Genomic DNA, 21,599 nt, shown 5'->3' on the forward strand with positions numbered 1-21,599 from the left:
GGGTTAATATTTTCCAGCTACTTCTCTACTCTGTTCCAGGCTGGCTTAGGACATTGTGCTTCTGGCTTTAAGCAAGTTAATTTACCATTTTTAAACTAAAAAGCAAAAATATATTTAAACTTTGTTTTATTTCTGTATTTTTAGTTTCTGGATGGGGGTGGGCTTATCCATCTTGTTTCTCATTCCCAAGTTCAGACCTCATCCTTGATAGCCTATCTCACCTTTGTACATTTTATGGTAAACACTTTTCATCTTTTTCAAGTTGAAAATGCTTTTTAACTAAAATGGAGTAGTTCCTGAAATGATTAAGGTGTGGCACAGAAAATAACAAAATTACCTCTCTGCATTTGCAAAGCTATAACTACTATCAAAATCTTCGGAGCAGACTGGCTTCAAATGCTTAGCTGGCTAACTTTCTTTAACACCAGTAGTTTAACGGTTGTATTGAAACAATACGTTCAGTCTTTACCTTGACTTACTTATAATTGTAGATACAGTAACATTTTGGAAAACCAACTGTAATGCTTTTATTTTTTTCTGCAGAAAAAAAGCCTGCAGTAGCTGTGCACTTGCTTGAACACATACATAGATAATTGAGAGGTCACATATACATTTAATATGAAGTGGGTGGGGGATAAGAGGGAGACAAACTAAGAATTTTACTCAGGGAATCACTGCACTGCTTCTTTGGAATACCCTTTTGGTTTCAGGAAACCATGTTCTTTTCATGTTACTATGCATGCCAGGTAAGTCACTATCTGAAGATGTACAGAAATATTCTTATTACCTCTTAATTGGCTTTGGGTTTCTTTCTCAAGTAACATCTGTAAAGGTAACCTGTTACTGAATATTCAATTCATCTCTTTCCCCAATAGATGAATTCAAAGGACATTCTTTACTGCAAGCAGCAAGAGAGGCAGATCTAGCCAAAGTGAAAAAGACACTTGCTTTGGAGATCATCAATTTTAAGCAGCCACAGTCACATGAGACTGCACTGGTGAGATTACAGAGACAATCCTAGTCTTTTATGATAAATGTGATGGTAGTGCTAGTTGAGTGGGTTTATTTCTACATTATGAAAATGTATTCATCATCTGAGATGGAGGATTTGCCATCAAACACTTTATATATTAAAAATATTTCACCATTACAGAAATAACACCATATAATTTTTAGCACTTTTTTTTTTTTTTTTTCCTAGTAGATCACAGAAACCTTCTGGCCAGAGCAAACCTTCTGGCCAGATGTTTCACTTCTCTTCTGCTTTTTTCCCCCCATTAGTCTATTTTGCTGGGGTTGAAAAGCTCTATATGGAACATACATCTTTCTTGTAGCAGGGGAAAAAAAACTATTCCAAGAGCTTTATTGCATATTTGTTACATAATTTGTAACTGGCTGCATAACAGTCTTGCTCTTAGGTTGAGTATTTTCAGTACACGCTGAAATGGAAGAAGAAACAATTTTCATAGGCTTGATAAAATAAAGCAATAGAATCTTAATGGAACCCTTTGGTATCCCTCTGAAGAAGGCTACGATGTTTAAAGCCCTTTCCCTTAACCTCCTTTGGGCATTGCATGCTATACTTGTCCTGATATCTTGTTAATGCATTTGGGAATTTACTGCTTTTTTGGTGACAAATAGCAGTAAAATGAAAATTGTTTTTTTTTTTTTTTTTTTTTTTTTTTTCTGATGGGAATAATTTAGCATTATTCACTTGCTCATATTTTATTTGGTATGTTAAATGTTCAGGAAGAAATATGATGTGTTTTGTTTGTAAATTCTGTAGTCTGATGTTTAGCAGAATAATTAAGAGATGAAGTCTTTGATCTCAAAGCTCTTTTTCATCTGTGTAGTTGAAATAGTACTTTTTATTTACTTTTTTTGCAGCACTGTGCTGTGGCTGCTGTGCATCCCAAGCGGAAGCAAGTTACAGAATTATTGCTCAGGAAAGGAGCGAATGTTAATGAGAAAAACAAAGAGTAAGTTTCTGAAATTTTCAACTTTTTCCAAAAGACTCAGTCATACTAGGAGCAAAAAACTAATATCTTTTTTTTTTTTTGTCTAGTTTCATGACACCTTTGCATGTTGCAGCTGAGAAAGCCCATAACGATGTCATGGAAGTTCTGCATAAACATGGAGCAAAGGTAAATATGCTTAAATGCATGTAATTTATGGCAGAAGGCAAGAGGGAATGTTATATCGGTTAAATACAGTTCTAGTTTTTGTGATAGTTGTTGCGTTTTCTTCTTGTATGTCTCATGCTTCCCATGTTAACCATGAAGGGTGTTTATCCTAAATCAGTACAGGATATTCAGGAACCCCATTTAAAAATTAACTCTTCTCTCCAAGTAACTGAATATAGGCTTTAGGTGTTTAGATTACTCATTTTTAATGACTCTTCAAGTGCCATGACAGTATCTTTGAAGGTGGTGTTTTGTTTAAAAAAAAAAAAAAAGATTTAAGGTGGCAAACTAATGAAAAAGTGGCTTCCATCCTGTTTTGTTGTATTGCTGGATGGTTGAGTATATCTTATAGCTAGCTCCTTGCCTGAACTTACAGATACATGGGAAAATTAATATGTTCAGAAAGACATTGGGCTTTCTAGTGGTACAGAAAACAAGGATTAAAGTCTTCTAAACCAGAATGATTGTTGTAAAAATAAAAAATAATATTAAAAAAAAGGACCTGCAATAATGCAAGTTCATTAGTATCTTGGGCAAATGTAGAAATGTCATGGATGCTATTTGGTTTATTGTATTTCTAAAGGATACCGTTGAAACCATTCTACTGCAAAGGAGAACAAGCTGCTCCAAAGTTATGTTTGCATGACAGAAGGTAGAGTCTGTCTTCATGTTGGTAGCAGAAATGGCTTCGTTCTGCTCTGCTAGAAGGATCTAGCTTTATGGATCTTTACATAATATGATTATTTCTGTGTGTTGGAGTAGCAAATTTCCAGACCCTGACTCTGGAAATACTTGTCCTCTACGTAGACCCGTGCAACAGAATCAAATGCTTTTGAATAATATCACTGTATAATATAATTGTGAACGTGCTGCTCAGGGACGTAGTTCAGTGGTAGACTTGGTAGTATTAATTTGGTGGTTGGACCTGATGGTCTTAAGGGTCTCTTCCAATGTAAATTATTCCATGATTTCCTTACAAGATTTCAAACTTGCTGAGGGTGCATTCAATCCCACTGTCTATGTCATTGACAGAAGTATTAAACAGCACTGGTTCTATTCAGTTTGGAAGGAGAGTTTGATCTCTATTTGTATTTCTTTCAGGAATTAGATTTATATTGGCATCTTCTCATTGTCAGGTTGCCTTAAATATGCAAAGTGATTTTCATTTGGAAATAAATCCTGCTGCATTCAGCCTTAGTGCAATACATTCTTGGGTTCATTTTAGACAAGTGCTGCATGATTGGTGAGAGCAGATCTGCTTCAAAGTGGAGGTGCTACCATTGAAATTGCCCTGCAAAGTCTAATTCTCTTTCCTCAGGGAAAGAACAGCTTCGTTTGGTGTCTGCCTTCCTCTTGGTCAGCTGCAGCCCTCTTTGTCCCAGAAGTGAACAGGCATGTCTTCAAATGGCTGCAGTTTTTCTGCCCCAAGAGTTGATTGTTGGCAAAGATAATTATTTGGAGGTGAAAGGAGACCTGCGTAAGACAATATTAACAGTTTCCCAGGTCACAGTTGGTATGGTGTGGGTGTCTTGCTGCTGTTCTTCAACAGTTTGTTCAGCATGGGAATTTTTAATGCAGGAATACAGCATCACATAAAATTTTAATTATGTTTCTCTTTCTTGGTCTATGCTATGATCTACTTCCACAATTCACAATTCTCATTTCATCCTGCCCTGCTCTTCTCCGTGCCCTTACCAGTAATGAAAGGTATCTGGTGTCCTAAAACAGATGAGTGTCATCATCTGAACAAAATGTGAATTTGGGACATTCAGCATCCATTTAATACTTATGAAAGCAAAGAGTTATTTAAAACAAAACTTTTAGGGGAATCCCATGAGAGTGTCATGAGCTGAGCACGGGCAGAAGAAAGCAGAACTGTTCTCCTAATCAATCTCACTGTCAGAGGGGTTTGTGATCCAAGAAACTCCTACCTCACCAGCCTGTAGAATTGTTCAGAGGTATAAAAGATTTTCAGACAATATCAAATCACAGTCCACTTTATTTATGTGGTAGCTCTTTGTTATTTCCTGTGGCTTGATATTGCTGTATTGCAGGTATTTATATATTGTTAACCCTCTCAGGTAATAGATACTGGCTATGTAGTTACCTCCCTCCAGATTTAATTTCATGGAAATACAGTCTTAGCCAGAATGTTTTTTCACTGGTTTTCATGGAATGTAGTAGAATTTGCAGGCTGCATTTTAGGTGAGAAAACCTAGAAAAACCTTTGACTGCTGCCATCACAAAGATTTTGAGAAGGTAAAAGGTAAAAACATTGTTTTTTACAGTAACAGAGTCTATTATGCATGCAGTTCACAGCCTGCAGTCTGTAGGCTTGGAAACAGATAACAGGTTCTCAGTTACTGCAGAGAATACAGAGTAGTTCTATATTTCATAGCCATTAAAAAAAAAAAAAAAAAGGAAAAAAAAGCTGCTGGACATCTGCATTTAAGTTTGTCATGAATGGTTGCTAGGTACAAAGTATCTTCTTGAAAGGTTTTCTATATTTTTTCCCCTTTTTCTTAAAATTATTATTCTCTTCCTTTCTCTGATACTGAGCCCATGGCAATGCTGCCAGTTATTAAGATTCTCTGTTAGATCTTGATAGATAGGTTTCCATTATTATTACTCCATTTTGTCTGCTTATATACTCCTATCTTGGATAGATTTCTATCCACTTTAACTTAATATTTCTGTAAAATTACAAACCATTGACTGTGTATACATCTTCTTTCACCACCCCTCTCCCCCACACCCTTAGAATTCTTAATTTGACATCTTTGTTTTAATTCTTGGTAGTGAGTGTTAATTCCTCTTCTGAGGATGACAGAGGATAATATCTTTAAAGGTAGAAGATCTCTGAATTGTTTACTTAATTATTTACCTCTTTCTCTTCTTCTGTGAGAGTTGTTTTTGCACAAGGTTAATCTTTGTCAAATTTGTCAAGAGCTTGATCGCTATTTCAGGTATGGTTTTGGGTATCCTGTGTTTTGTAATAGCCGTGCAAACAAATAACCTGTTTTTTTTAAGACAAGAAAGCATCTGCAGAAAATTGTTTTTGCATTGGAGTGTTCATATATTTTGTCATTTGGTTGCATTTAGTTGCAGCACAGATAAACTTGTATGCCAAGAAGTTCCTGTTACTGTTCTTATTAAGGGCATGGACAGGTGCAGGCTTTTAATTCTAATAATGTTTGATATTGCTGCTGATTTTTCAGATGAATGCACTGGACACACTTGGTCAAACAGCATTGCACAGGGCTGCTTTAGCAGGTCACTTGCAAACCTGCCGGCTCCTGCTGAATTATGGCTCTGATCCCTCCATCATCTCTTTACAAGGCTTCACAGCAGCACAGATGGGAAATGAAGCAGTGCAACAGATACTAAGCGGTAGGTAAAAATTAAGGCTTGGGTATTTGAACTTCAGCTTCTCCCTTTCTTTTAAAGCTGAGGATCTTATTTCTTTTTCAACGCAAGAGACTTAATATAGTTTGTTCATCCCTCCCTTCTGCCATTATGGGCACACATCTACATTGCTCTGTGTGATGCTTTTTTAGGAAACAAACTCACAGCTGCTCAATTCAGAGATTTTGTGCAAAATGGAGATAAAATATCTTGTAGATTTATATCATGCTGCTCTAGGGGAATATTAAAGGAAGTCAGGCCTTTTTTTTTTTTTTTTTAATAACAAGTTCCAAGAAAACTAAAATATTGACAAACATGAGAATCCTTTTTCCTCTCATCAGCTACCCTTTGGGTACTCCATACTTTAGCAGTCAAAAGCAGACTGTTATTTGTGTTCTACAGAGTGGCAACAGAGTCCTGTGAGATAAAGGCACTTGCATCAGATATAAAAATAACCTAAGTATTTATGCATTCAGTATTTAGAGGGTATGATGCTTATGGTTCTCTTATAAAAGATCCCAGGGTTAACAGTTTGGGGATTTTTTCTAGCAGCGTAACCACTTCCTAAAGAGAATTTCAGGTCGTTGGTTCCAGGCCCCTCACCAGCTTTGTAGCAAGTACAGAGTGCAAAGGTATTAATTCAGGTGCTGAAATTAGTGTGTTTAATGCTGGGTGTGCAGTGGGGCCTCTTGCAGTTTGCTGAAGTAGATGAGAAGCTGCTTTTGAACTTCATCAAAACTTTGAATCCGTCCAAATGAACACGCAGGTTTTTTGAATGCATAAATGTCATTCTTACCATATGTGGGATTAGCAACACATTGAAATTCCATACGGCAGAATGATGTCAGCTCTAGAGCCTAAATCTGACTGGTTTACACTGAAACTAAGGCTCCTTATGCAGCTATTTTGGCAATATGAACTTGAACTTCACTACTCCTGTGGTATTTTTACAAATGCCAGCAGACGTCTTCCTAGTTTGGAACAAATTGAGCACGAGTTAATATAACTTAATAACCCTAAAACATCTTTTTCTGTATGTAGAAAGTACACCTGTGCGTACTTCTGATGTGGATTATCGGTTGTTAGAAGCATCCAAAGCTGGAGATTTGGAAACTGTGAAGGTAGGTTTGAGCAACTCCTATTAATTTTTCATTTTATTGTTGTGCAAGGCTCATCAAAGCCTCTGCTACAAGGGTTGTGGACGTAATGCCCAGTGGATGATAAATCATAAAAAATGTGAAGGAAGATCTCTTAATATTTTTTTCTGATAAGCTGGGCATTGAGATGTGCTGAGGTGTTTCTCTGACTTGTGAATTCTCTGAGAATTACCGCTCATACAGGCATAACTCCTGTGAGCCTGAGAATCACGGATTAGTAGAAACAAGCCTTAGGTGTGTGATTCAATCAGGAGGCAAGCAAACAAGTTAGCAGGTAACAGACTTAATGTTTTAAGCCATCCATATCAGAAGAAAATTAACAGTCATGCTATGGGACGCCAGCGTCACAGGAAGGTTTGATCTTATCTTTCATACTTGATCAGTGGGCAAAACAGCCTGCAGATAGACCATTCTGCACACCGTCTCACCTTGAACTTCAACACATCAATATTAATACACATTAATATCCAAACTGCACCTGTTTTGTGCACCAGCAGCTCTTTTGACTGCCAAATTCAATATTTCTAGTTTTATGAAGACAGCATGAGATGGAAATGGTCACTTGTCTGGAGAAACTTACATGGGCTTACATGGCTTGTCTGGAGAAACCTACCTGGCGCTTGATAATTCATTTTTACCCTTTTAATATGTTATGAATGTCTTCATACTGCTTCCATCGTTTAAGACCTATTTGTTAGAAAAGTACTTTCAGCCATACATTTAGAGAAGCTCTATTTTTGATTCTGTTCATATGGAAAGAAATTTCCCAAAACTTAACTTCTAAAAAATGGTATATGCAAATAAATGGACCAAATTTTCTGTTAGGGTATTTGATAGGGGCTAGTTCTTTTTGTGTATTTTCTAGTTACTTTGTGGGTTTTTTTGTGTGTGTGTTTTGTTTTTTTGTTTGTTTGTTTGTTTTTGTTTTTTTGGTTTTGTTTCATTTTTAGTTCAGTAGTAGATGTTGGTTTCTTCTTTTGTCTTCCAGCAACTTTGCAGCCCTCAGAATGTGAATTGTAGAGATTTGGAAGGCCGTCATTCGACACCACTGCACTTTGCTGCAGGATATAACCGTGTATCAGTGGTGGAGTATCTGTTGCACCATGGGGCAGATGTGCATGCCAAAGATAAAGGGTACATTTTCATTCCATTATGTGCTCCAGTGTTTTCTGTTAGTGTGAGATTTCTACCCGCTCTGTTCATTTGGGTTCAGATTTCAGCAACCATCATATTTTTTTCTCTTGAGAAGTTTTCTTTTTTTCTTCTTATTCTTCATTGTTCCTGATGTTCGTTATAGGGAGACCGTAGACTATTAAAGTTCCATTTAACTTTCTGGCAAAGCCACAGTCAAGCACGTATGTGGCCAATGTAATCCTTGATCCTTCTCTTCCCCCTTTTGTCCATTTCAGAGACTTCTGCTGTGCTTAAAAGCAGCCTCTCAGTTATTTCAGGCGATAAATTAGTTTTGAATTGCCTGAGATAAAATACCAGTGTTGTTTCTCTAATTCTGTTAGTTAGCTTTTATTATTAACTGGTTATTTTTGCATTGAAGTTGCTTGTAACGCTAGCAACATCGGTGCTTGTTAAGCATTTAGAAGTCTCCTGTATGGGATGTGAAGAAGGATGATTATGTTCATTTCATTGATATTTTAATAACAAGGAAATAAAGCCATGAAAATTGGAGACTGAAAGATGCAGATTGCTGTCCAGTGGGAGTGGGTATTTTATCTATTGGAATTCTGTATGATTGCATGTTGCATTTTATTGTCTGTAGCTCTTAAAAAAACTTTCTCTTTGATTAGTGGCTTAGTACCCCTGCATAATGCCTGTTCTTATGGACACTACGAAGTGGCTGAACTCTTAGTGAGGCATGGTGCTTCTGTCAATGTAGCAGACCTGTGGAAATTCACTCCTCTACATGAAGCAGCTGCAAAAGGAAAATATGAAATCTGCAAACTGCTATTAAAAGTATGTGATCCAGAGTTCTCAAGTATGTCTTCAAATGTGTGTGTATTTTGTTGTTGTTTTTTTTTTGTTTGTTTGTTTGTTTTTTCTGGAGATCAGAATCAAAGTTAATTGCATCCAGTGAGTTCCTTATGGTTCTTTCAGTATTTTCATTGTACAGTTGTCAGATAGTTTGTGCACTGTCTGTTCACTTACAAAGAATCATCAGCATAGTTACTTTTTCTAGTAGATTTGTTAACTTGCTCTGGCATGGCTAGCTGCTACTATTAACAAAGTGTGACGAGACTCTCAAACTGGAAAAAATGAATTTGTTTAAAAAAAATACACAAACCCTTACCCTATTCATCCCTTTCTGGGACAGTTTGTGCAGTTAATTGAAATTTTGTAAATAGTTATGCAAGAGTGTGTTACGTAGCAATAAATGAAGGTGGGTTTTACATGGTCCTTGACATATAAAAGATTTTAAATTGTTAATGTATAATCTGTCAAGCTTCTGGAGGAAATGAAGATTAATGTACTGTGGATTTGTTGTAATCAGCAGAAGCTGTAAAACACATGAGATAATGCCAACATGTTTCCATGAATTTGAGAAATTTTTTAACATACGGTCGTAACCTATCTTGGGATGGTAAAAGAGGGTTCTAGAGTGGGTTTTCTTACCAATGCTCTTACCTGGTTTAGCCCTGTGATTTCATGTCTCTCAGAAGTTCAGCATTTAAAATATGAATAAGAATATAAAGTCCTAAAAGGTTCTTCCCCTTGCACTGCTTTTTCTTTTACTGCTGCAAAGCCCCACTGTTTCTCACCTATCTCATCAACTATTTCATTTGATTACCCAAAAAGCATTTGGAGGGATAGCATATCAGCGTGAAACACATCTGCAGTGGAAACCAGACGGTATTCAGAAATACCTGTGGAGTAGGCACAGTGATGGCCCTGGTAGTACCACCTGAACACCAAAGTCAGCTCAAGCTATAGGAGCATTCATAACCTGCCAAGCATAGTGTTGCTTCATAGGCACTGGAGGTCTCTGGAGCTTTCTTACCATTTCATTGGGAACATGGCCATCTTTTATGTTCAACTTGAAGGGTCTTGAATGGATGTACCACAGGAAATACAGAAATGATGAAATCTTTCTTTTAGAAATCACTCACGAGAACTAATGTGCCCTTAAGATGACACCGTTTTGTAAAGGCCCTGGGTGTTCATGGATACATGCTTACACTGCAGTTTACTCAGGGCTCCTACTGCTGTGTGTCTCAGGCCAGCTGGCGGTGCTGGCAGTTCTGCTGAGCTGTGGATGTTCAGGCCGACTTCTCCTGACTTGTGCTCTTTCTGTCCTGTTCTGCTTAAAAAATGAAACAGTAACATACAGACATTTCTGGAGAGACTTTCTTTTCAACACCTTGCTTTAAAATGATGCCTTTGTTTGCATCCTTGTCTTTGAAGGAGTCTGAGAAGATATTACCTCTTCACTTAGGTATTTATTCTGGGAAGTATCTGAATACTTTCATTCTTTATATATTTAAAATTAAGGGATCTAAGTTTGAATTTGGGAGAAGTTATAGCAATTTTTTAAAGGCTTTGTGCAAAAAAAAAAAGTTCATTTGCCAAAAGCACTAGAAATGTGGAGTTGTGCATAATCAGTACTGTCTCTTTCTGTCCCTTGCTGCTTACCCTTTTCACCCTGAACGTTGCTGTAATCCTTGTAAGTACAAGGCAGTTAATTCCTTCTGCTCTCCCCATCCACAGTCATTCTCTGTGGGCCGTATTAGCACGTCTTTGCCAGCATCACCAGTGAGAAATGACAGGGTAGACTTGCTGGTGGGGGTTAGACCACGGTGCTTGATTATTCTGAAGGAGCCAGCCAGAGAACTACAACACCAGCAGCTGCCTGTGCCTTAGCTGTATTTGTTTTTCCCACTGCTGCTGGCAGTGAAAGAGAAGAGAGCTGTCCTCCCACAAAATTGCACGTAGACATGACTCACACCATATGCTGTAGATGTTTGTTCCCCTCCTTACCCCATGTCCCAATACTGTGTGACTATCAGTGACTGGTCTGCATATTTTACTAGCACAGGTATGCTGCAACAGTCTTCCAAATCCACTTTCTCTACTGCTTTGCAGGACCTGTAAACTGCTTAAGACCTTGCTGTTACATAACAGAAAGTGTAGAAATGAGTATTTTTCTATTTACTATCTCAAACAAGTGCCTTTTGATAGCAGCGTGGTGTTTAGTGACATGGCCTGACTTCACAAGCTGAGGATGGCCCACTGAGGAAACAGGTGTGCAAACCAGTTTGAAGGAGTAGGGTAGGGCTGATACCAACAGGCAAAATACCAGCAGGTATTACCAGCAGGGCGAATACCAACGGGTATTTGCAATGTGAAGCTTTTCTTTAGCATCTTCCGTGGCATTGGGATACGACTATATGCAGGGTGTGTTCCTGAAGCTGCTTCAGTTGCAAGAAGGACGTTGGCAGCTCTCACAGAGCACTCCCGTTCCTGCCTGTGGACCCAAGATTCATACAGGTGTGCTGCAGACCAACACATTAGGCTTTAGCTCCTGAATTTATTGTATACAACTGTATACATCCGAACATAAGCAGTTGCTACTTTATGATGACAGATTGGCAAAATCCTTCACTTCCTATCCGGTGCCACAAAATAACGATACGCTTACATGTCCTGCTCATGGCTGTGACAGTAGTATTCCACTTTGCTCTTTGCAGCATGGAGCTGATCCAACCAAAAAGAATCGAGACGGGAACACTCCTCTAGATTTGGTGAAAGAAGGAGACACAGATATCCAGGACTTACTGCGAGGAGATGCTGCTTTGCTCGACGCTGCCAAGAAAGGGTGCCTGGCACGAGTGCAGAAGCTGTGTACTCAGGAAAATATCAATTGCAGAGACACCCAGGGAAGAAATTCAACTCCGCTACATCTTGCAGGTGGGTGACTTACCAGCTTTCACAGCATCAGAGAATGATTAAGATTGGAAGGGACCTCTGGAAGTGATCTGCTCAACCCCCCCTGTTTAATCAGGAACACCTACAGCAGGTTGTCCAGGAGCATGTCCAGGTGGCTTTTGAAGATCTCCAAGGAGGGAGATTTTAGTTTGGTTTAGCTCTCCTAATACTCAGTTTCTTTTCTTGTGCCCTTTCTACAGCTGGTTACAACAATTTGGAAGTAGCTGAATACCTTCTTGAGCACGGTGCTGACGTTAATGCCCAGGACAAAGGAGGATTAATACCCCTACATAATGCAGCATCCTATGGGGTAGGTACAGGTACTCTTGCTTGTGAGCAGACCACCAGAGAACTCATAAAAAAACATATTCAAAGCTGGTTATTTTGCAGTTGTTTTGCTGTGAACAAATTCAGCCTCTGATGGCATCAAATACTTGTTGGGCTAAGCTGCTATTGCGAACCCTGTTTGCAATCCTATAGATCGAACTAAACAGTACAGATTCAGGTTTAGCAGTTTGGAAAGATCACTAGAAGGTAACCTTTATGCAAGCAAGCGGATGTAAAGCATTGAAAAGTATTAAATTTGGGGTGACTGCTGAAACAGGCAAGATCTCAAGTTGGTGCTGAAAGACTTGTATGAAAGGAAGAGAGGATCATATCCAGGTGATGGCAAGGAAGTAAAAGTCTGTTACAGCTGGGCTCTGGCAGGGAGCTGCTGCCAAGCAGGACAGGCTAGGAGTCTATGGCTTGGAAGCTGCCGTGTAGCACAACCCAAGGGTGCTATCAATCTATGGTAGAAGGAGGGTCAGCTTCCAAAATAGACAATGTTAATGCTACCAAGTTTGCAGTATTAGTGTTGCCCTGGGACATATCTGCTACAGTGGGGCTGCAATAGGTGATTTAAACCATTCTGGATGAGGCAGGCCCCCTTTTCTCCATCTGTGCATCTACCACTTGCACAGGTGCCTGATAGATTGCTTGTAAACATATGTTAATTGTGGTGAGGTGAGAAAGAAACATATTGTGAGCAGTTGTACAGAGATGGTGCATGAGAAGATCCCAGGAGCATGCTTACGGTTAGAGAGAGGACACGAAGCTCAAAAACCAGTGGTTTTGATGGTCTGATGATATGCTTTGTCCATTTCTTCATGACTGTGGCACAAGAAGAGCAAAATGTTGTAGAGGTGATGTTAATGGATCCACAATTCACTTTCTTTGGAGAGCCACATGGAAAAAAGAAAAAGAAGTGCAGTGTTCACCTTGTTTCTAAGCAGATAATGTATCAATAAAATACAGCCTGCATCATTTGCATTGATTCTCTATGTCAGTCTGGGCTTCCAGTGTCCTAAAAAACAAAAAGTTCCAAATACTGGTTTAGAAATGCCATACAGAATGCTTTTATACTTCCGGGACCTAAAACCAAGCAATATTGTACATCAGCATCTACCCTTAGTACTAAATGCCCAGGACATTGCTTAGATGTAGAGATACATTCTGATGCGAAGATGGTGCTCTTTTAGGGCACAGCAAACCAAAGCACATGTCCTAAGTGAAGGCAAAATGTTCCTTACTGGCACATGGCAATATTAGATTGATTCAAGCTGACAATCATACAAAAAACCATAATGCCCATCTCATTTGGTTGCCTTGCTTTTTGTAGGAAAAGCGAATGAGGCTGTTTTGATGCTCTTCTGTGTGATTTTCCTGTGGTGCCCCACACTTCTGAGCTGTCATCAGCCCATTCAGATCTCTTTCATGGGAGGTAGAGAGGAGAAGAGTGCTGGTTTCAGACGTTCGTTGCTGGCAGGTTTCACAGACTAAACCTTTTCCTCATCAAGTATTTTCTCTTCAGTTCTCCCACCTGGTGCTTCATTCAGCACGTCCTTCAATAGGGTTTCATGTCATGTGGCAGAGAAGACACAGGAACGGCGATTGCTTTAAAAGTCTGGAAGACAGGAAAAATAACGTCAGCAGTCTTTTCAAACCACAGTTATTCAGAGAGCAAGCTTTTTCCTGGAGCTGCTGAGAGTCACTTAATTGCTGTTGAGAGGGAGAATTAAATCCATTGGCAAAAGTATTTGTGCTTCTGCATACAAGTTGCATGTTTCATGCTCCTACCCACTCGCTCTGACTACCTGCTTTTTTTTTTTTTTTCTAAGCTATATTCCACAAGTAATTTTAGTGGTCAAAGAGAGAAAAACAATATTCTTCATTTTTCTGTTTACTTATTCCAACACAGGAAACTTCAGAGATGGATATTGAAGGAAGAGTGAGGTTGTAAGATCATTACTTTTATAGCCTCTGTAAAACAGCTGTCCCCTTACAACATACTGAGTTTTATCAATTACATTTCTCTCACAAAATATGATTTGAGAAATGACAAGTTTGTGTTGCCTTGGATGGGTTCAAGGTCCTGCAAGAAAGACAGTTCAATAAAGCTCTGCATGCAAACATCTAAGTGGTGGCTCAGCAGTATCCCACATTGGTGTTTAGAGCTTCTAGAGTTGTATCACAAATGTTGCAGCACCATAAATTTGTGTTTCCAGTTCAAATCTCTACAAACGTTTTGAAAGCTAAGTCTATAGTTGTTATGCTGGGTAATGTATCGGGTCTGATCCTGCAGCTGGCACGTCCTGCTTAGCATGTACTTTGGGTGATTCAGCACAAATGTAATTCTGTGCCTCTGCTTGATCCCGTATGTTTTATCAGTGTCGTGTTGATTAAGGTGCTCTTGTGTTTTCTAGCATGTGGATATTGCAGCGTTGTTGATCAAATACAATACGTGTGTAAATGCAACAGATAAGTGGGCGTTCACACCACTGCATGAAGCAGCCCAAAAAGGAAGGACGCAGCTCTGTGCTCTGCTGTTAGCTCATGGAGCAGATCCAACCATGAAGAACCAAGAGGGTCAGACACCACTAGACCTGGCTACAGTAAGTTCTCCTTGGAGTGCTGGCTGCAGACTACTCTGGCTGATTTGCTCTGCAGATTAAATGGATTTCTGTGCCTCCACGGCATCAGTGCTCCTCAGTTTTCACTGTGTTGAGGTAGAAGGGAATGAACATTGCCAGGATGTGTGTGTTTGTGATTTCTTTTACCCACAGGTCCAGTCTGTTTTCTTTAGCTGAGCCTTTAACATGGTTTGAGACTTAAGGTTCACTCCTGGGATCTCTTTTCTCGTTGCTAGAAGTAAAGCTATCTGAAATGTCCCCAGTGATAGTCAGTCTGTGTACTGTTTGTAATAATTTCTTTGAACCCAGAAGGAAAATGAGATGAGGCAGACTGGGGTCATTTAGAGGATGATTATGTTCAGTGCCTGCATATTACCTCCGTTCTTTTTTTTTAAAGAACTCCAAAACAACATCCTAAGATTTGTGGGTGGCTGTCAAACCTTTCCTAAAACTGGCACCCAAAATTTTCTTGTTAGTGGTGGCAGTGGCAGCTGGTTAGAAAGCCTAGTAAGGTTGTGTGAATTTGTATGTCCCAGCATAAACATTATTAATGGAATCGATGCTGCAACCAAATTGGATGCTGTGGCCAGTTCATGTGCAAGAATCTTTTAAAGGATGTTGATTCATTTAGGTGGAGTTCAAGGTAAATCCTCCAGAATAATCTGAGCTCTGGGAAATTTGCTTTGTGATGAGAGATACAGGAAACCTATTTGATTTCTCTGTGGGAAAGTGAAGGTATTCTTAATCATGTGCTGTGAGGACCTGCAGAGAGGAAATTCCTGAAGAATGAGGGTCCGGCTTAATGTAGTCAACAAAGACATTCTGCAATCCAATTTTAGCCAAGTTTATACTTGTCCTGTAGCCCCTGTCTTTTTTTGTTTGTTTGTTTGTTTAAACACTGGAAGAGGTTATTGTAGCAAATAATACATTGCTATAATATTCTATGGGAGCAGTGGAGTTTTTCCATGGAAATTTTGAGCCAGTGCAAAATGCTCGACCAGTAATTGAGACCAACAGAGAAATTGAGGTGGCGTTGCACGGCCTAGGTTGCAGAGGATTTCCGATGAAGTTGCTGCATTGCTATTCCTGGCTTTAACACCTGTGAAGTCACTCTGCCAGAAGGGAAATTAGATGAACTTTCTTACTCAGATTTAGAAATGGAGAACGCAATTCACATGTCTGAGCAATGAATCAGAATGTTCTTGCAGCCATCAATTCGCATGTTACAAAAATTGGCAATTTTATTTTTAACTGGGGGAACAGAGTGATCAATTTAAAAAAAATAAAAAAAAAAAAAGAAGAAGAAGAAAAAACTCTTTGCAGAGGTCAGTGACCTGTGGTATAACAGCACCTCACGTTGAATGATTTTGTGTTTTTCAGGCTGATGATATCCGAGCTTTGCTGATAGATGCGATGCCTCCAGAAGCTTTGCCTACGTGCTTTAAGCCTCAAGCTACTGTTGTTAGTGCCTCCCTGATCTCACCGGCATCTACACCATCCTGCCTCTCTGCTGCCAGCAGTATAGATAACCTCACTGGGCCACTGGCAGAACTAGCAGTAGGAGGGCCATCAAATGCTGGCGATGGAGCGGCAGGAACTGAAAGGAAGGAGGGAGAAGGTGCATTTGCTGCTGGACAACTTTGCATTGCCAGAAGTACAGTAGTTTAGATTCACAACAGCTCTTGCTCTATCTGAAAAGTATTTCTGATTAGCCAGAAAATACTTCACCGCCTGAACTGTTGTCCACGTTGTAAAGTGTCTGATGCTTGTTCTGTTTTCGTGTGCTCTGTCAGGAACGTTGTTGGCTATTCATCTGTTTGCTATTGGTGGTTAGGTCTGAGTACAAAGGCAGGTCTTATTAGGTCCCCAGATGTATGTTGTTGATTTCATCCAGAAAATCCAAGGAAAATTAATTTAATGACAGAATTATGATTGTGAAAGCTGGGGGATTTCATTAGGGCTTTTTTAAACCTTCTGATTAGTAATCTAGAATACGTGATCTGGCTGATTACATATAGCAAAAATACACCCAGTCTTCCTTTCCTTCTCCTTGCAATATGTACCTCTGCCACAGATCATTTGTGCTTTTTAATATTTCATTCTGAGGGAGGGAATAGTGATGAGCTTTGCCCAGATGTTTCACCCAGTGGAAGCGATCTATTTCTTACTGACACAGAAAAGTTAATTGCACAAAAAATCAGACTGGAATTTTAAGAAAAAGTGATGGTTTATTTGTTTGTTTATTTGAATTCAGGCGGTTGGGATAAAATGACTTGTTTTTCTTATTACAGTTTCTGGTCTTGACATGAACATCACCCAGTTCCTGAAAAGCCTGGGTCTTGAACACCTTCGGGACATCTTTGAGACAGAACAGGTAAGTGGCGAGTGTTTTTTGTGTTTTAAAGATAGACTAAGCTAATAAATAAACCTTATCCCTAATTTAAAAAGAATTGGCAAATGCTTTTCAATGAAGTAGAGATGAAAATCTCTGAGGCTGTTTGATTCAGGTATCAGCGGTTTTCACTTTCTTAAAAAAAAGATGACTGCCAGTTTCTCAAGGTTACATTGCTTTAAGGTATTTGAGGCCTATTCTTATGTGCTGTTTCTTAGATTTGATGTGTTACAGTTCAGTAGATTTTTTGTGTGAACAAGATGGACGGACACTGGTGGAAGTGAAAGGTACAAGTGCAGCAGACTGGATTTGATGGTGTGTTTTTTCTCAGGCCTCTGCTGCTAATCTTTCATGATGGGTCAGGAAACAAATATTTGAAATGTAATGTGTTGCTTACAGAAAAATCTCCAAATGTTCCCATGAGATCTTACAGAGGTATCTCCCCTAAGTGAACGTGTTGTTATAATACTTTTTTCTTATACTTAAATAAAAGGACCTACGCTGCAACTTAGAACTGCATATTTTAAGAAACAAACCAACCTCAAAACAACTGTATTCTACTCGTTTTGTTATTTTTCACACATTTCTCTTGCCATGCTGCTTTTGTCCTACTTTTGTTTCCTTTACTCCTAACCTGTTTTTAAGATCTTGCCCTGCTAGTAAGATTTAATAATGCAATCAGATTCATCATTTTGAAACTGTTTAGCTCCTCTTGTAGGTTTTTCTTTCTGGTGAAAGTAAGCTTATCATCCCAAGCACTGCACTACCTTCATGTACACCTCAACTTGGCTCTAGCCTAACATCCATATTGTGTCTGTGCTGGTGCTGTCTAACACCTGTGTGTTTTCTGTATTTTTTTTAATGTTCTGCATGTGATGAATGTCTTCAGAGGCTTTTCCACAGCAATCTCATTAGAGGTGTTTCTGCTCAGTTGGACAGATGCTTAGGGTAGCTGTAATTCCTTGCTTGAATTGCTTTCCTTTGGATTAGTGATACTCAGTTTGTAGTGTTGATGTCTGCAAGTCCAGTTGTGCTAACAATCTACCTGCTTTTGAACCAAGTTGTATGGGTTCCCATTATCTGCTGAGCTTCCAATCCCAGTTTAATGTGTAAATTTGGAAGTAGACTTTATACAGTTATCTCCTTCACGTTAAATCTTTTCATGTTTCACAGAATCACCTTGGCACAGAATTGCTTTTTAGCAATAAAAACGTGTATTTCACCTAGTGATTATTTCCTGCTCTTTTTGACTTAAAAAAAAAAAAGTTTATCTGACAGCACATTTTATTACCTTTCTGCTTCCATCAGTAATCTCCATGACCTTGACCTTTAACACCGTGTATATTACAACAGAATAGTCATGCCTGTCCTCACAACACTACTTCCCAGAGTAGTGGAATACTTGAGCATGACTTGGCATGGCTGACTCTCTGGCTTAATGCACATGTGGGTATACATACACACAGTAACAGCGTACACCATAGCACACTGATGTGAAACACGTTTAACATTTATCAGTAAACATATAGAATACTTGTTTCTGTTTGTGTAGTGAAAATTTTGAACTACACGAGAAGGTGAGACCTTGAATGCTTCAGAAATATTCTCGTGATTTGACTTGTCCTAGCACCTCCATGCATCCTGTTTCTACATAAGCAAAAATTCTTTTAACAAGTTCCTGTGAAAACTATCTCCTGTTAATTGCTGTAAGAGAAATAAAAGTTCTACAAAAATTTGGGCTGTAGCTGCTTTGTATGGTCTTGTGATAGGGAGAGGCTTGCCAGAAGGTGGCAGCAATAAGGAGAGCAGTAAAACATAATATATATATATATACATATATATATATATATATATATATACATGTATATACACACTGTCTTGGTTGAAGCATGTATACACTCTGTTTTCTGAAATGATGTATCTTTAGCCTTGGGAATCAGGCAGGTGATTTGTGATTTTTGTGGTCTTTCACCTTTTCAGATAACCCTGGATGTGTTGGCAGACATGGGACACGAGGAGCTTAAAGAAATAGGGATTAATGCCTATGGACACCGCCACAAATTGATTAAAGGTGTGGAGAGACTTCTAGGAGGCCAGCAAGGTAAATATGATGCTTTCACTTGTTAGTCTAGTTGTAGCATAGAACAGGCTTCCAGCAGTCATCTTCTGTAAATGGAGGCTTCAGTACCAGGAACTGAAAGAATCTGGGTTTGGGAAAAATATACTTGCTGATAAGCCTGATGGTTTGGTGGCTTGTGACAGATAAAGAGTATATTGAGTTGATAAAGGATGGAGTGACTGCTTGCCTTCCCAGAGAATGGACACCCCTGAGGGAGCTGTGGAAGCTGTGACCATTTGCAGGGACCCTGTTTGACCAAGGAGGGAACTTTTGGGTTGAATTGCCCTACATACCTACCCACAGACTGGCTGTATCCTGAAGCACGGGCTTGATGGATTTCTTTGCTGCCCCATACTTCTCAGATGCTTCTCTCGAAAGCACAGAGGAAAATCCAGTTGTCAGACATGCATTTTTCTTCTCTGTTTTAAGACTTTTTTTTTTTGCTGCTAGCAAAAGTGCTTTATCTTTTCAGGGTTATGTTTCTGCTTTGTGCTTATTTTGCATTTCCTGCTATATTGGGGTTATATAAGCAGAAAAATGATGATGCTGGATAGAAAAAAGTCTAGTATTGTTTTCTCCTGATGATTTTTACTCCTTTAATTTCTTCTCTTTGTAGGCACCAATCCTTATTTAACTTTCCACTGCGTGAGTCAGGGGACCATTCTCCTTGACCTTGCTCCTGATGATAAGGAGTATCAGTCCGTTGAAGAGGAGGTATTGCAAATATCTTTCTTAGTGGCATTTTTCTCTTCACCTAATCCTTAGAGCTAAAGCATGCAACACATGTTGAAAGTGATAAAATATGTTTTGGTGAATTGCATAGATCTGGCATGGAGTTTAGAGCATTTTTGTTTGTTTGTTTTAATTTATACCGATTGTGGATTTTTTTTTTTGCTGTTTCTTGCCTTTTTCTTTCTTTCTTTATTTTTTTTTTAATAAGCGGTGTGGTTGCTCACTTACTGCTATCATAATTTTGCTTTGTTCATGTTGTGTTTTGGGTGTCATCTCATAGCTAAGGTGTCCACAGTTCACCAGAGAAAGGCAGGCTGTGGGTGAAGACTGTGGGAGATGAAGGCTTCACAAGCTTCTAGGAATTCTCTGTGCTCAGGCTCTGTCTGCAGACAGACTGAACAAGCTTTTTTTTTTTCTGGTCTCAGTGGTTTACTTAACCTGTAACACAGATAAACATCTCTTGGGTAATTGAGAGTTGACTATAATTTTATCCACCCCCCTGCACACTTTTATTTAAGTAAAAGCAGCTACCATTTTGAAAGAAAAAGCATAACAGAAAAGAGAATTTCTGAAGAGTTGTGTTTGAAGGAAACGTTTTATTGTACATTCATTGTTTATGTGTAGTGTTCCTACATTGTAACATGGAAACGTTTGGAGTTTTTTTAAAAAGTCTGGATGCTCAGGGTTGCTACCATCTTACCATGGGATATTTTTCATTAGTAACTCTGCAGTCTGGAGTCTGTGCAGATTTTCAGTGTAAACGTGTCTGACAGAAAGTGTCATGTGTTTACCAGAGTAAATTGCGATGTTTATTTGAGTTGTTACTAAAGGTTGTTGCTGTAACTATAAATACTTCTGGAAAAAAAAAAATTAAAACTGTTGAAATTCTCGGGAGCTGCTATTGACATCAGAAAATTTACAGTGCAAGCCTTTTCCTACCACTAAGAAATAGAGACTACGCTAGTAGCAATGAATATTAACCCTAGAACATAAACACTAGACACTGTGCAGTAGAAACATTTGATATTACTTCAAAATGATCATCTTGTATGTGCATTACTTTCTAATTTTCTTCTAATCTAAAGGAGGTTTAGATTAGGTTTCCATTTGTATCTGATTTTGATAGGAAGTGCCAATATTCTTCTCTTTCCTATCTAGATTACAATTATACAATCTTTTTAACAGAAACATCCAACTTCTCAGACAATATTGTGGAATTGTGTAGTGTGTTGACTGCCTGAGAAATAAGGGAGTATCTCAGTTTAGAATTGATGTCTTTTTTTGACACCATTTATCTCATTTTCAACCAAGATAGTCTGTTGCTGCCAGTAACATATTAAGTTACTGCATGAATATCTTGCCTTGCTGGCAAGCGTTGTGTGCCAAACATTCAGTTATGCTTATTTATGTAGATGCAAAGCACAATCCGGGAGCACAGGGATGGTGGAAATGCTGGCGGGATCTTCAACAGGTACAATGTCATCAGGGTAAGTTTGGAAGCCTCCTAATTCTATTTAGTAAAATAAGTTGGAACTTATGCAGGCACACAGAATCGGATCAGCCTTTTATATTTGAAGTTCTTTGTTAATATAATATTCAGATAAAGAGCTAAAGCAAGCACCAAGTACTTAAATGACTGATTGTGTGCTTGGCACATGGAGTGAGGAAGAAGCGTCCTCGTGCTGTTAAAGGAGCCTGACGAAATGATATTGAAGATAAAAACGC

General features: G+C 38.8%; 1 protein-coding gene across 1 annotated transcript in view; it reads left to right on the forward strand.

Moving 5' to 3' along the window:
• The window catches only part of TNKS (tankyrase), a 97,897-nt gene that overhangs the window by 71,767 nt on the left and 4,531 nt on the right, over nucleotides 1-21,599 (forward strand). The window contains exons 9-23 of the mRNA XM_032187242.1: nucleotides 876-997; nucleotides 1,888-1,979; nucleotides 2,066-2,144; nucleotides 5,402-5,573; nucleotides 6,630-6,709; nucleotides 7,734-7,879; nucleotides 8,548-8,713; nucleotides 11,443-11,662; nucleotides 11,881-11,990; nucleotides 14,425-14,613; nucleotides 16,012-16,249; nucleotides 16,923-17,005; nucleotides 19,004-19,124; nucleotides 19,759-19,856; nucleotides 21,287-21,361. Coding sequence (XP_032043133.1) covers nucleotides 876-997; nucleotides 1,888-1,979; nucleotides 2,066-2,144; nucleotides 5,402-5,573; nucleotides 6,630-6,709; nucleotides 7,734-7,879; nucleotides 8,548-8,713; nucleotides 11,443-11,662; nucleotides 11,881-11,990; nucleotides 14,425-14,613; nucleotides 16,012-16,249; nucleotides 16,923-17,005; nucleotides 19,004-19,124; nucleotides 19,759-19,856; nucleotides 21,287-21,361 — 1,991 coding nt within the window. The remainder of the gene's footprint in view (nucleotides 1-875; nucleotides 998-1,887; nucleotides 1,980-2,065; nucleotides 2,145-5,401; nucleotides 5,574-6,629; nucleotides 6,710-7,733; nucleotides 7,880-8,547; nucleotides 8,714-11,442; nucleotides 11,663-11,880; nucleotides 11,991-14,424; nucleotides 14,614-16,011; nucleotides 16,250-16,922; nucleotides 17,006-19,003; nucleotides 19,125-19,758; nucleotides 19,857-21,286; nucleotides 21,362-21,599) is intronic.

The sequence above is a fragment of the Aythya fuligula genome, chromosome 4 (genome assembly GCF_009819795.1).
Source record: "Aythya fuligula isolate bAytFul2 chromosome 4, bAytFul2.pri, whole genome shotgun sequence".
NCBI classification, from domain to species: Eukaryota; Metazoa; Chordata; class Aves; order Anseriformes; family Anatidae; genus Aythya; species Aythya fuligula.